The sequence below is a fragment of the Salvelinus namaycush genome, chromosome 12, assembly GCF_016432855.1.
Source record: "Salvelinus namaycush isolate Seneca chromosome 12, SaNama_1.0, whole genome shotgun sequence".
NCBI lineage: Eukaryota > Metazoa > Chordata > Actinopteri > Salmoniformes > Salmonidae > Salvelinus > Salvelinus namaycush.
The window spans coordinates 16,363,108-16,378,919 of NC_052318.1; the positions used below are offsets into that span (position 1 = coordinate 16,363,108).

A 15,812-nucleotide genomic window follows, 5' to 3' on the forward strand; every position below is an offset into this window, starting at 1 on the left:
TTAGCGCAGTGTTCAAGGAAAAGGAGGAAGTCATTCTCCTGCATCCATCCGGATCCATTTTCAAAAGTTGGGGGGAGTTTCCTATTGCATTTATAGCACGTCATTGACACTAGCGTACCCTTTCTGCTGAGGTGATTGCGCCAACCTGTTTGGTGCCACGTTTCACGACCACTCTATCAGGTGATACTGTGATTCTATACTGTGATTATTCCTGTCTCGTCAACATTCCATATAGCATTGCCATCAAAGCTGTACTTATTTATCACCTCTCCCAGTTTGCTAAAAAACTTTGCCACATTTGTTCTGTTGAAACGTGTGGCCCGCAACAGCACTCCTAATGGAGAAAGTAGGGTACCGCTTTACGTAAGACGAGAACCAGTCTGCTCCCGCCATAGAGGTCTCATCCCATGACTGAGAATGCTTGTAACCATATTGTACAGCGAGTTGGTAGGCACATTACCTGACCTGTAACAATAGAATAAAACATATGCAATACTCCCCCATTTAATACTTTACATTAATCATTTACATTGGTACTCCCTCCCTTGACATTAATTGCCACCAACATTAACTGCTAACTTTGCCCTGACTTACTCCTCACTAATTCCTATCAAGTGCTTACCTCACGGGGAGACAATCCATAATATAAATCAGCTGCCCTCAAAAAATACTCTGACAACTTGTTTCCTGTTTCCACTAAAGTAGCCTACATGAGGAAGCTCTCAAGACCCCTTCTCCAGTAGCTACTTTCTCTCTTTTCAGAATCTGTACAGCGTCACATGACATATGTCATACTTTGCAACAGATCTAATGGACTTCCCCTGCTCTGCTACATCATTTGACGCTCTTTTCAAAGTGCGGAAAGCTACTCTCCTGTCTGTGTTTCTTTTCCATGATCTAGGCATGCTGAAAGTTAAAGAAAACATTCAGTTTTACTTGGGTTAGTTGTAACATTTTCTAACAAATTGTTACAACTAACCCTGACCCTTGCAGCCATTAATTAGCTAGGTCCATTTCAGGTAAATGTTAAAACTTTAGCATTGCTAACTTGCATCAAATATCTCTACACAGACTGGTTATAAACCTGATATAAGTTTGATGAATGGAACTACAATGCAGTTGATGGCATCACAAAAACACATTTGGTCAAAACAATTACTTTCTTACCTCAAAATCAGATTTCCATCAATAGAATCTGCAGAGTTTATCACAGGGACTTGCTTTTTCACATGAGGGTTTAGGATTAAACTGAGCATGTGCACAGCGAATCACATGATTCTACCTCGCTTCTTATTGGAAGAGTTGCAAGTGTTACAACTATCCTGTGTTACAACCATCCCCGGTCTCCCCTATAGGATCGGGTACAGCACAAACATCAAATTGTAGGCATAGAGGATTGGCATAATACATGCAGCTCCAAAAATGTGTTGGTGATCAAGAATATTAACTGTTTACTTTGCAAGCTCACCAGCAATGGGGCATCAAGCAACACTTACTAGCATAGGCCTATTGGTCTTTTGGCATGCTAAAATGGCTTGAAATGAATAATTTACTTATGAAGATTGCATTTGGAATTTGTTTGTGAAATGAATTATTACTGTGACGAAGATGCGTGTCTCTTCACTTGCGCACTCCAAACTCCAGTGGAGAGCGCTTTGTTCTGTTGTTGAAATGTCTGCTGTTTCTTTCACAGGTAGCCTAGTGGTTAGAGCATTGGACTAGTAACTGTAAGGTTGCAAGATCGAATCCCCGAGCTGACAAGGTAAAAATCTGTCGCTCTGCCCCTGAACAAGGCAGTTAACCCACTGTTCGTAGGCCGTCATTGAAAATAAGAATTTGTTCTTAACTGACTTGCCTAGTTAAATAAAGGTAAAATATATACTGTATATATATATTTTAAATGCATATGTGGTAAATCTATATTCCATCTAATCCTACAATAATTGCTAGCATTTCATCATTCCATCCCCGTACCATTTATTCCAATACTTTAAGACATTTCTGTTTCATGTTTGATATACATTTTCATTTACCATTTCTTACCCTCTGAGTGGGCCCGAAGTTTATTGTGAACATGAACGTTCGCAAGACTCATGAGGTAGAAGTTCTGTATATTTACTTCAATGTATGGTTTCCTTTGTTAATATTTCCAGGGTTCTGTTGGAGTTCCGTGTGTCTGTGTCCTTATGTCTCTGTCATTCTGGTTGTGCATAATAAGAGCGCCTCAGTGTGCATAGAAATAGGCTACTTGGCCTGCACGCCATGCTTTGGAGTCAGCAGTCTACAGTGAATAAGATACAATTATTGTTCCATTTATGAATCGTGATGAAATATCATTAATAATCATTAAGTCCGATTAAGACGAATGTACCAATGGAGGTGGAAATGGCCTTTTACATTGTAGAACCATGTTATTGGTTGTAATTGACAATTGGGTAATTGTATGGTCTTGGGCCAAGTGCTTATATGTAACTGTTTGAGCTCCTTTTAGACAGATTTGATTTGGTTTCTCAAGTGGATGCTGTGCAGTCTTGCCCTCTACCTGTGTCCATTCAGATAGGACAGGTTAAGCTTGATACAGAGGCTATTTCTTTTGGGCTATTGCCACTGTATATTTGGTCAATCTACTTGTATATTTTGTATGATACCGAGAGGTGGCCTATAAGGCAGCTGGAGAGGTGACCTGTAAATAAATATACACTCTGAGCACGTCAACCTGCCTTGCCTTTTGCTGATTTCATGCCCTTACGACTGCTACAAGTCCATATTTTACAATTACATACTCAAAATGTGTTGAGGGCTGCCTAATGAAAAGGGCTGCCTGGTAGCCTCAATAAATAGACACAGATTTGAGGTTGAACAAGTCATTGCATGTATAGATTTTTTTTACTTGATTTGAAATTTGACTTCAAAAACTTGACTCGACATGACTTGTCTTAGAATGCACGACTTGGACTTGACTCAAGACTCGACCCGTTCTACTCTGGGACTCAATTTTAGACTCGGACCTTGTGACTTAAGACTTGCTTGTGTATCGAATAATAGTGACTTGGTCCCACCTCTGCTGATTAGTATAGTTCAGGAATGGGATGAATCCCTCCATTTCCACTATGAAGGAAATATTAGTCTGTTTCAGGAAAGCTTGATACTCTGTTATCTAAATGAGGATAATTACTTCTAATTTTCAATTGATTTGCCTTCACTTCCCTTAATGTATTTCGTTACTAGCCTACACGTCTATGAGATCTTTCTCTATGGACTACGCCATCTTGTTTACCTTAGGATAGGATATTCATTAGGGTATTCTTTGCCATTGATTATTCTACGTTAGGTCCTTAGGGATGTCCTCACATGACCTACTTTCTTATTTCTTTAGGTCAAGCTCATTCATTTGGTTTGCACTGCTTTAAAGGGATATTACAAAATTCCATAATCATTTCCTTACCCTATACAGTCTACAAGCTAAGACAGTAATCCATACTGTTAATGGTAAGGACGCCAATAAGTCATTGTGTACATCTAAAGGTAGACTATCCGGACTATCAAAATAAAGTGTAACCAATAATTTCATAAAGTGTAACCAATAACCTCCACATTCTATTCACAACAAATGTCCACAGTCATTTATTGGTCAATGATTGACTTGAGGCGTGTACACATCTTCATCATGTTAAAACCAATAAGGTCCCTCGTTGGTTGGAACATAAAATACATGTTTTTAGAAGGAAGGAGGGATGTGTTACTCACAATGCGGTCGGGAGGAGGAGTGCTGCGGATGAAACACTTGATCTGCCCCTTCTCCCCGTAGAGGACTTGCTGGGTCTGGGTGCTGGAGATAGTGGGAGGACCTACAGCATGGCCAAGGGAAAATAAGTCAATCATTCCAATAAAACACTCACATACATCAACGGCCTATCAGATGGCGGGGAAGGCGAAGGCCACATGCATTATAATACTTTCTAGTTTACAATAAAACGGAGACGAGCAATTATTCATGATGAGATTTTAATTCGTTTTTCTTAAGTTGAGATTCACGGTGTGATGAAAAGGTTGTTTTCATTGCTTAAAGGCTAAGAAAGAGAAGAAGAAGTGTAGAAGGTTTGGGTGGACAGCAGAGGACAGTGGAAGGGTTAGATAAAGGTCTAGAGAAAACAAAGTAATTCCAGTTCGCAGTCCTGCGCCTGTGAAAGAAAACCTTAGAAACGTGTGACCTTCGACTGACACAGTGTGACGTTGACAGCCTCCCAAGTCAAGGAGAGCTTACAAATTCCAGAACTACTGACCATAAGAATAACAAACATTACAGTGCAAAATGGGCTTCTAAATACAGCCAAACGTATTCACACAGAGGCCCTGTGGGGGAACTCGGGAGATCTGACAAAAGACATGGAAGCACAAAAGAGTGCTATAATTAGATAACTTTATTTCCCATGACTTTATCTTGGAGCAGTTCTCCTGAGTCGCCGGAGGAGGAAAACAGGGTGAAGGAGAGGAGGTGTCACTTGTTTGTGATTGGAGTGGGGAATGAAACTAGGATTCATTAGTCTGGAATCCAAACAGTTTCACTGTACAATATCATTCTTAACCATAACCTGTCCAATCAGCCTCTGCTTAGAAACCATGGTGATGGGTGGGTTTAGTGTGAAAACCCATGAGGCCAAATGCTTCACCTTTTCAGGTTGTCAAATAATGGACTTCCTAACAGAAGCTTCAAGGATAGAAAAAGCCTCCTTTGCAAAGAAGGAGAAATTCATAAAAGCCAAACCTCTATCTTATTGGTTCAATACAGCAGAACTGTATTACACTGTATGGGCTCAAGGGTGAAAGCTTTCATCAAAACAGTCAGTCTATATGCCTCCAGAACCCCTTTTCATTGACTGGTTAAACCTGCAATGAGAGCAGACAATAAGAGAGCCCCTTTGGCAAGCGAGAGGGGGAAAAAAGTACAATTTCAAGTCAGCCATTTTGTGGTGCTACCTACGACCCTGCATATTCTTGTGGCGTGAATTTTATGATGATATCCCGGCTTAAGAAATTATTCTTCTACGGAGGAGTTATTCAATAGAGCTCGCCATCGATTGTGTGACCTTGACTTCAGGCATATTAAACAACTGTCTTTGTTTACTATTTATTGATTAGTTAAAAAAGGTTGCAATAACTTCTCATTTAGCCTTGGCCAGCTGTCACGGCACTGAGATAAGGCTGGGAGATTAGTCCATTTGCAATCGATGTTAAGACGTGTTTAATCACCTTTTTCACCTTTAATTACATTTATCCTGTGCTGCTTATTTCTGGTGCAACATGCTCATTCCTAGGTGAAGTCATTGTCAATGACATTGAGTATATTAACGAAACACTAACAGACAATGACCATTTTATTCCCTTTCAGATAACATGTATTTTACATATTAGAAATATGTGTGTTAAGTATGTTTATGTTTAAAATGTTTCCTCTTTGAAAGATAAGGAACAATTGAAAGTACACTAGTCTTAAGACAACATTTAGGCTAAGCTTTGATGTCAGAAAGCCTTGAGACATCAAAACGTATCTGTAATAGGATAGGGTTAGGCAATATTATGATAGAATAGGGTATCAACAATTATTGACAGCCATTGTGATATGACAGATATCCTTTCATTGAAATAGTTAATAGTTCATTTTTACATACTAAGTTACAGTCCTAGCTGTAAATCAATGCTTTCTTTCATCCTGTCAAAAGCAAACTATGTTATTATGACCCACTGATTTTGACTCCCCTAGTGTAAATATGTCTCCGCTTTTACCTTGTTGTCCCTGAGTCCAGCTCAGCCTGAAACATGTCCCTAAGCTTGGAACAACTTCCACATTGAACTTGGAAATTAATTTAGCATTCATCCACATGTGAAATGTACTTACCATTCACAGTGAGGGACACTTCCTTCTCTCCAGCTCCAACTCGGGGGACCACCGCCCGACATACGTACTTCCCAGCATCCTCCTGCCTCACCGCCTTTAGCGTCAGGATGTTCTCATTGCTAAGCACCTGTGGAGGATCAAGGTCAAAGGTCAGGCTGGTGATAAAACGGTCATCTCTGAATTCAAGGCTGCAGCCGAGTCCTTCCGTCCAACCCCTGTATCAGCTAATCGAAAACCCAATAAGCCCTCACCAAAAGGAGAGTGCGGCACACACTTAGTCGTCTGCAAGGCCACCTGAGCCACTGCTTTAATAAACGGTATGAAAGGGTATGTTAACCTCAGAATATCAACATGAACTGCATGGGTGGAATTGCATATACCACAGACTGAAAGCGCTGGACCATGTAAAATAGATTATTTTTTAACCGATACCATTATGAAGGTACAGTGTGATGTGTTGAGAGTCTGGGTCCTTTTCTAGTTTTTCTATCAGTCTCTTGAAATGTCTGAGTTTGATGACAAGTTCTTTTCCTGGATAAATACAGAGAATAGCATATTTGATGCACATGTACATGACATTCACCTCTAGGTGAATGAAGAATAAAGCTGCATTGGCACAGTATAGAAAGGAATACCTGTAGAATAGAATACCTCTTAGAATAGAAAATAAAATAAGACAATAGAATAGACTAGAACAGGATAGGATAGAACAGGATAGGCTAGAACAGGATAGGATAGAACAGGATTGAATAGAACAGGATAAGATAGAACAGGATAGGCTAGAACAGGATAGGCTAGAACAGGATAGGCTAGAACAGGATAGGATAGAACAGGATAAGATAGAAAAGGATAGGATAGAACAGGATTGAATAGAACAGGATAGGATAGAACAGGATAGGCTAGAACAGTATAGGCTAGAACAGGATAGGATAGAACAGGATAGGCTAGAACAGGATAGGATAGAACAGGATAGGATAGAACAGGATAGGCTAGAACATGATAGGATAGAACAGGATAGGATAGAACAGGATAGGCTAGAACAGGATAGGATAGAACAGGATAGGCTAGAACATGATAGGCTAGAACAGGATAGGATAGAACAGGATAAGCTAGAATAGAATTGAATAGAATAACAATTTATTAGAACTGAATATAATATAATAGAACAGAATAGAATACGTTATTGCCTTTAAGAGGGAATGGGTCTGGCAAAATATGCAACTGGCAATAGAAGCATAATAGAAAGGATGATGGTGATTACAATTCCTACCACTCCAGAGCCGCGTTTCATCCACACGATGGTGAGGGAGGGGTTTCCTGTCCAGGCACAGTTGAAGATAGCATCTGATCCCTGGTCCACCTGTAGGGACTGTGGCTCAGCAGCCATTCTGGGCCCAACTGGAATCACAGGAACAGAAATGGTTACACTTTATTTGAATAGTCGTCTATAGATGATCTACAGATACTCAAGCTATGATATCAACAGGCTAATAACTTCAACTATGTTGATACATTACAATTTGTGGAGTTAGGGTTACGGTTATGGTTAGGATTAAGGTTAGGGTTATGATTAGGATTAAGGTTAGGGTTATGATTAGGATTAAGGTTAGGGTTATGATTAGGATTAAGGTTAGGGTTACGGTTATGGTTAAGATTAAGGTTATGGTTAAGGTTATGGTTATGATTAGGATTAAGGTAAGGGTTACGGTTAGGGTTAGCATTACGGTTATGATTAGGATTAAGGTTACGGTTATAGTTGGATTAAGGTTAGGGTTACAGTTAGGATTAAGGTTAGAGTTATGTTAGGGTTACGGTTAGGGTAAGGATTAAGGTTAGGGCAAGGGATAGTAGATAGTTAGTTGAAATCTTGTTGACAGTTAGCTCAACATCTACAAACCTTCTATTTGGGACTATCCATGTAGTGGATGTGATTCCAACTGCCTGTAGCTAGCTAGTTATAGTTCCTGAGTGTGTTTTCTTAGGGACTACTCATGTTAGTGTGCGTGTGTTGCTTGCGGACTACTACTCACAGTAGACGTCCACGTTCCTGCTGATGTTGGTACTGCCCAGGGCATTGGTGACCTCACAGGAGACAGGCTCGGTGAAGAAGGAGTGGTCCACAATGACCTCATAGGTGTCACCTGACACCTCTCTGATGATGCTGCCCCCTTTGGCCCATCTGAATATAGGCCACAATAGAGTAGGTTGAAGAGTTAGACCTAGACCCTGATCTAATGGTTAATGTTAGTAATGTGAGAGGGAAGCTGATCCTAGATCTGTACCTATATCTGTACCACTCTTGGGGAAACTTCCACAGTCACAAAGGGGAAGAGGGAAGACAATGTGGGCTATGACATCCAACCAGTAGCCCTTTTGGAGGTGGATATCAAAGACACAGGTATTGCAATACATAGGAAATATGGTGCAATTTGGGACGCAACCAGTGAAAAAGTGTTGCATTCAAGGGCAAATTCTTGCTGTGGTCTACAATTCGCTGAGCATAGCGAAACAACAAAAGAAAAAGTGCCTTTTTTGTTGTTTCGGTGCATTGCTTTTTCTTTTCTTCATTTGAGCATATTCACGTGCTGCTTGGGAGCCTGGTTGAGGAGGAGGCGGAGGAGGAGAGGAGGAGGAGGAGGGCGTTATAATATAGGTGCTCTCACTTCGTGTCTGTCTTTTGCCCACTTTGATGCTGAAGTCATTTTATTGAGGAATAAATAAATTGTCTATGTGAAGAACCTTGCCCGGCACAAGCATATCTCACCGTCACTAATAGGCAGATCAGGCCCACGAACAAATGAACTATTGTTTACATTGACAGAAGGGGAACAAGTTGAAGGGATAAATACACAGGACTCAGTTTGGAATAAATGTTAGAAATTATTATGTATGCCAGGCTATATATCGAAACAAAACATCACTTTAGGATTCTGAGTGAAAAGAGCGATGAATCATGCATAATTAACTTGGACGAACATCTTAGAACATCAAATGTGTTGTTGTTTGTTGTTTGTAATGCTATGGTTCAAAGTGTGGCCTGGTTATAGATGTACAAATTTAGAGAATAAGATTATGAACATGCAGAACATTCTCCGTGAATACAGACAACACAGATATATCCTAGATTTCTTGTCAAAAACAAAAAGTCCTGTTTTCATGTGTTGTGTTCAATTGTTGGAACTCTACGATTGCGTCCCAAATGGCACCTTATTCCCTATATACTTAAATTATTTATTACCAGAGCCTACATAAGGAATAGGGTGCCATTTGGGAAGCAACCTTCATGTACAGTAATAGAACACGCTATTCACTTTCGATGTGCCATCTTGACTCATATCGACATTCCCTTCCAGAAACATTTCTCAATTGTGGAATGTCATTTGAGAAGTTTCATCTAATTTCCAAAGCAAAGTCAGATCGGGTGAACACAGGCTGCGCCCCAACCTATACATACAGTACCAGTCAAAAGTCTGTACACACCTACTCATTCCAGGGTTTTTCTTTATTTTTACTATGTTCTACACAGTAGAATAATAGTGAAGACTTCAAAACAATGAAATAACACATATGGAATCATGTAGTAACCAAAAAAGTGTTAAACAAATCAAAATGTATTTTATATTTGAGATTCTTAAAATTAGCCAACCTTTGCTTTGATGACAGCTTTGCACACTCTTGGCATTCTCTCAATCAGCTTCATGAGGTAGTCACCTGGAATGCATTTCAATTAGCAGGCGTGCCTTGTGACAAGGGGGGGTATACAGAAGACAGCCCTATTTGGTAAAATACCAAGTCCATATTATGGCAAGAACAGCTCAAATAAGCAAAGAGAAACAGTCCATCATTACATTAAGCCATGAAGGTCAGTCAATGCGGAAAATTTCAAGAACTGTGAACGTTTCTTCAAGTGCAGTCGCAAAAACCATCAAGCGCTATGATGAAATTGGCTGTCATGAGGACCGCCACAGGAAAGGAAGTCCCAGAGTTACCTCTGCTGCAGAGGATACGTTCATTAGAGTTACCAGCCTCAGAAATTGCAACCCCCAAAAAAGCTTCAGAGTTCAAGTAACAGACACATCTCAACAACAACTGTTCAGAGGAGACTGCGTGAATCAGGCCTTCATGGTCAAATTGCTGCCAAGAAACCACTACTAAAGGACACCAATAAGAAGAAGAGACTTGCTTGTGCCAAGAAACACGAGCAATGGACATTAGACCCCTGGAAATCTGTCCTTTGGTCTGGTGAGTCCAAATTTGAGATTTTTGCTTTGTTTTGTGAGATGCAAAGTAGGTGAATGGATGATCTCCGCATGTGTGGTTCCCACCGTGAAGCATGGAGGAGGAGGTGTGATGGTGTGGGGGAGCTTTGCTGGTGACACTGTGATTTATTTAGAAATCAAGGCACACTTAACCAGCATGGCTACCACAGCATTCTGCAACGATACGCCATCCCATCTGGTTTGCACTTAGTGATACTATCATTTGTTTTTCAACAGGACAATGACCCAACACACCTCCAGGCTGTGTAAGGGCTATTTGACCAAGGAGAGTGATGGAGTGCTGCATCTGATGACCTGGCTTCCACAATCACCCGACTTCAAACCAATTGAGATGGTTTGGGATGAGTTGGACCGCAGAGTGAAGGAAAAGCAACCAACAAGTGCTCAGCATATGTGGGAACTCCTTCAAGTCTGTTGAGAGAAGCTGGTTGAGAAAATGCCAAGAGTGTGCAAAGCTGTCATTGTCACGCTCTGACCTTAGATATCTATGTTTTCTTTATATTTTGGTTAGGTCAGGGTGTAACGAGGGTGGGAATGCTAGTTTTTGTATTGCCTAGGGTTTTTGTAGTTCTAGGGGTTTTGTAGGTCTAGGTATTTGTATGTCTATGGTGGCCTGATATGGTTCCCAATCAGAGGCAGCTGTTTATCGTTGTCTCTGATTGGGGATCATATTTAGGTAGCCATTTTCCCTTTTGTGTTTGTCATGTGGGTTTGTGTTTTTGTGCTCTGGATTATTGTGTTTTTCCTTGTTGGAACATTATCTTATATTTTGAGTAAATTTCGGACTATTACTCATATCTGTGTCCTGCGCCTGACTCCGCATTTTTTCCATTCACCAACAACCTCACAGTCATCAAGGCAAAGGGTGGCTACTTTGAAGAATCTCAATTATAAAATATATTTTGATTTGTTTAACACTGTTTTGGTTAATACATGATTCCATATGTGTTATTTCACAGTTTTTATGTCTTCACTGTTATTCTACAATGTAGAAAATAGTAAAAATAAAGAAAAACCCTTGAATGAGTAGGTGTGTCCAAACTGTTGACTGGTACTGTATATATAGTGCATAACTTTTGACCAGAGTTTCCCTATGGGCCCTGGTCAAAAGTAGCGCATTATGCAGGGGATAGGGTTCCATTTGGGATGAAGCCGCAGAAGCAATGCATTTCGTACTAACCAGACTCCAGATGCCCTACGACAGTCTTCCATTTTGCCAAAGACATTTCATCACAAAGACACAGTGGAAAGTGACAGCATTGAAGGAGATCAAGTAAACCAAATCTCCTGAAAATCTGAAAATATTTCACTCCCTTACAATGGCACTCGAAAAACACAGCTTGATGATGGCAAGGACGAATTCCAAAAGGTTGATGCTGTCTGCTGTTAACGTTTTTTCAACATCCCTTCTAAATTCAAATGTAACCTTTCTTTCTGGTCTCTCTCAAGCCTGTGAATGTCAGAACAGAACAGTGCTACATGTCTGATTCTTATCCTTTTCCAGTCACTTCTGAATTATTCAAGAACAATAGTATATTAGCACCGCTTTGAACATAACTGGATGCACAAACAAATCCATTTAGCTTTTTACAGTTATTGAAGCACTGTTCATGTTGACTATGATCTTCCGCTGTCAATTTCGAATGCCAGGTGGCACACTCATGTACACACACACACTCATGTACACACACACACACACACACACACACACACACACACACACACACACACACACACACACACACACACACACACACACACACACACACACACACACACACACACACACACACACACACACACACACACACACACTCCTCCCAGAGCAACAAAAAAAGAAACAATGAAACGAGTTCATGTCCATACACACGGATGGAGTGTGTGTTCACATCACCCACATGTTCACATCAAATAGCCGTCAAGCTAAATCTGTGCAATTGAGTCTTTCTCATCAGACACCTCAGTAGTCACAAATGAGGAAAACAGAGAAAAAAATCCCAGCAGCAGCGACACCAACACCAGAACCCCCCATGTAGATAAGAAGCGTACTTTATTTGCAAGCAAAACCAACTAATTCGCCTCTCTTCCCATCGCTGCACCTCTCGGCAGCTTTATGATAAACAAACAGTTGCTAATAGAGTTAGCTGCCAGATCCTCCCTCCCTCCCTCATTCACTCACTCATTCACTCACTCATGCACTCACTCATGCACTCTCGGCAGCTTTATGAAAAACAAACAGTTGCTCATGGAGTTAGCTGCCAGACCTCCCTCTCTCTCGATCTCTCCCCTTCAGCTTGCTGTCTGCTAGGAGGCACAACAAGGCAGTTGAAATGAAATGTTGCACGGCAGCCACCTGTCCCCCTTTTGTCTGACTTGTGGGCAGATTGGCTCTGAACGCACACCCCTGTGCTGTCACCACTCTATCGTTCAATCAGATGGCCTGTATTACATTTTCTCTTCTCCCTCTACTAATTGAGCTTGAATGAAAGACCACCTGGGCTGTGTCTCAAATGGCACCATATTCCCTAGATAGTGCACTACTTTGACTAGGGCCCATATGGCTCTAGTCAAGCATAGTGCACTATATAGGGAAAAGGGTGCCATTATGGACACAACCCTGATGACCATATATTATTACCATGACAACATATTAGATATTCATCTCCAAACCATTAGGTCTGGAGTCCAACCCATCTCTCCAAGCGTCCAAAACATCATACTTCCTCTGAGTAAAATGAGGAAGAGAAGTAGGTCTGGAGCATCTGAGATAAGAGACACTTCCCTCTTCCTAACCCTCATTATTCCCTTCATCCAGATTCCAGGCCCAACCTCACAGCATCGACAGCATCCTGCTCTGAGCTCTGAGGCCTCTGAGAAACTCTCCTCAATTCACACGGAAAAAAGCAGCTCTCAGTTGATCAATAGCCACGCATCAGCTAAGAGAGTATTAAAAAGGCAGTGAGAAACGAGCCTGTCCTTATGCAGCTTTAAAGGGAGAACAGAGGAGGAGTAGAAAGGAGGTTTGCGTCCCAAATGGAACCATATTTCCTATTTCGCTCACTACTTTTAACCAGAGACCTATTGTTTTCTATTTAAGGGGCTAAGATTTTCTTGACTCAGGTCACAATTTTTTCTGTATCATGACCATCCATCAAAGGCTTGTTAAGTCACATGGATAGATTTCTCTTACTACATCCTATCTTCAAGGGGAAGTTCAGCATTGCAATACCTTTGCCCCTATCATTGATTTTTACTTAGTGGTGGCTAAAGTTAGATACTAGTTGTAGTGACAGTTTAAAACTAACGAAACCATGGATTACAGTTTCTCCTGGTCTATAGACTACATTCAGTGTGAGGAACCATCTAACATTAAGTAAAAAAATACTGAACAATCATGTTATGGTATTCAGATGTTATCATTTTAAACTTAAAAAGGTGCCACAAAGAACCTAAGTGTGTGACACAAAAAAAAGGAACAATGGCAAATATAAACTCAGCAAAAAAAGAAACGTCCCATTTTCAGGACTCTATCTTTCAAAGATAATTCGTAAAAATCCAAATAACTTCACAGATCTTCATTGTAAAGGGTTTAAACACTGTTTCCCATGCTTGTTCAATGAACAATAAACAATTAATGAACATGCACCTATGGAAAGGTTGTTAAGACACCAACAGCTTACAGACGGTAGGCAATTAAGGTCACAGTTATGAAAACTTAGGACACAAAATAGGCCTTTCTACTGACTCTGAAAAACACCAGAAAGTTGCCCAGGGTCCCTGCTCATCTGTGTGAACGTGCCTTAGGCATGCTGCAAGGAGGCATGAGGACTGCAGATGTGGCCAGGGCAATAAATTGCAATGTCCGTACTATGAGACGCCTAAGACAGCGCTACAGGGAGACAGGACGGACAGCTGATCGTCCTCGCAGTGGCACACCATGTGTAACAACATCTGCACAGTACAACACCTGTACACTGTACATCTGAACATCACACCTGAGGGACAGGTACAGGTTGGGAACAACAGCTGCCCAAGTTACACCAGGAACGCACAATCCCTCCATCAGTGCTCAGACTGTCCGCAATAGGCTGAGAGAGGCTGGACTGAGGGCTTGTAGGCATGTTGTAAGGCAGGTCCTCATCAGACATCATTGGCAACAACGTCGCCTATGGGCACAAACACACCGTCGCTGGACAGACAGGACTGGCAAAAAGTTATCTTCACTGATGAGTTGCAGTTTTGTCTCACCATGGTTGATGGTCGGATTTGCGTTAACGTCGAAGGAATGAGCGTTACACCGAGGCCTGTACTCTGGAGTGGGATTGATTTGAAGGTGGAGGGTCTGTCATGGTCTGTGGCTTTGTGTGTCACAGCATCATCGGACTGAGCTTGTTGTCGTTGCAGGCAATCTCAAAGCTGTGCGTTACAGTGAAGACACTTCACGTGGTACCCTTCCTGCAGGCTCATGCTGACATGACCCTCCAGCATGACAATGCCACCAGCCATACTGCTCGTTCTGTGCGTGATTTCCTGCAAGACAGGAATGTCAGTGTTCTGCCATGGCCAGCGAAGAGCCCGGATCTCAATCCCATTGAGCACCTCTGGGACCTGTTAGATCAGAGGGTGAGGGCTAGGGCCATTCCCCCCAGAAATGTCCGGAAACTTGCAGGTGCCTTGGTGGAAGAGTGGGGTAACATCTCATAGCAAGAACTGGCAAATCTGGTGCAGTTCATGAGGAGGAGATACACTGCAGTACTTAATGCAGCTGGTGGCCACACCAGATACTGACTGTTACTTTTAATTTTGACCCCCCCCCCCCCCCCCCCCCCCCCCTTTGTTCAGGGACACATTATTCAATTTCGCTTAATCACATGACCGTGGAACTTGTTTAGTTTATGTCTCAGTTGTTGAATCTTGTTATGTTCATACAAATATTTACACATGTTAAGTTTGCTGAAAATAAACGCAGTTGACAGTGAGAGGACGTTTCTTTTATTGCTGAGTTTACAATGACAACGCTACCATTTGTGGGTAATGCAACAATTGCAAATGTTCAATCACAAGCAGTATGGTACCAGGGTTTGGGTCAATTCCATTTAAATTCCAATTCCAGTCAATTCCGAAAGTAAACCTGATTCTAATTACTATTACACATTTTCCTAATTTACAGTGCCTTGCAAAAGCATACAGACACCTTGGATTTCTTCACATTCTATTTTGTTACAATTTTGATTTAATTGTATTTTTTTGTCAATAATCCACAAAAATTCTAAAATGTTTTAAAGATGAATAAACATGTAATACCTAAAATATAGTCATTGCATAAGTCTTCAGTTCTCTGAGTCAATGACATGTTAGAAAATCCCTTCGCATCGATTATAGCTGAATCTTCTTTGGGAAAGTCTCTAAGAGATTTCCACACATGGATTGTGCAATATTTGCCTGTTATTCTTTTAAAAATTCTTCAAGCTCGGTCAAGATGTTGGGGATCATGGCTAAACAGCCATCTTCAAGTATTGCCACACATTTTCAAGAAGATTTAAGTGAAAACTGTAACTTGGCCACTCAGGAACATTCAATGTCTTCTTGGTAAGCAACCCCAGTGTAGATTTGGCCTTGTGTTGTAGGTTATTGTC

The 15,812-nt window shown here is 41.1% G+C and overlaps 1 protein-coding gene across 1 annotated transcript in view; it reads right to left on the reverse strand.

Moving 5' to 3' along the window:
- LOC120056781 (kin of IRRE-like protein 3) overlaps positions 1–15,812 on the reverse strand; it is a 163,259-nt gene that overhangs the window by 45,893 nt on the left and 101,554 nt on the right. Inside the window, exons 7-10 of the mRNA XM_039004987.1 lie at positions 7,927–8,075; positions 7,167–7,294; positions 5,897–6,023; positions 3,748–3,848 (exon numbers count right to left, since the gene is read on the reverse strand). Coding sequence (XP_038860915.1) covers positions 3,748–3,848; positions 5,897–6,023; positions 7,167–7,294; positions 7,927–8,075 — 505 coding nt within the window. The remainder of the gene's footprint in view (positions 1–3,747; positions 3,849–5,896; positions 6,024–7,166; positions 7,295–7,926; positions 8,076–15,812) is intronic.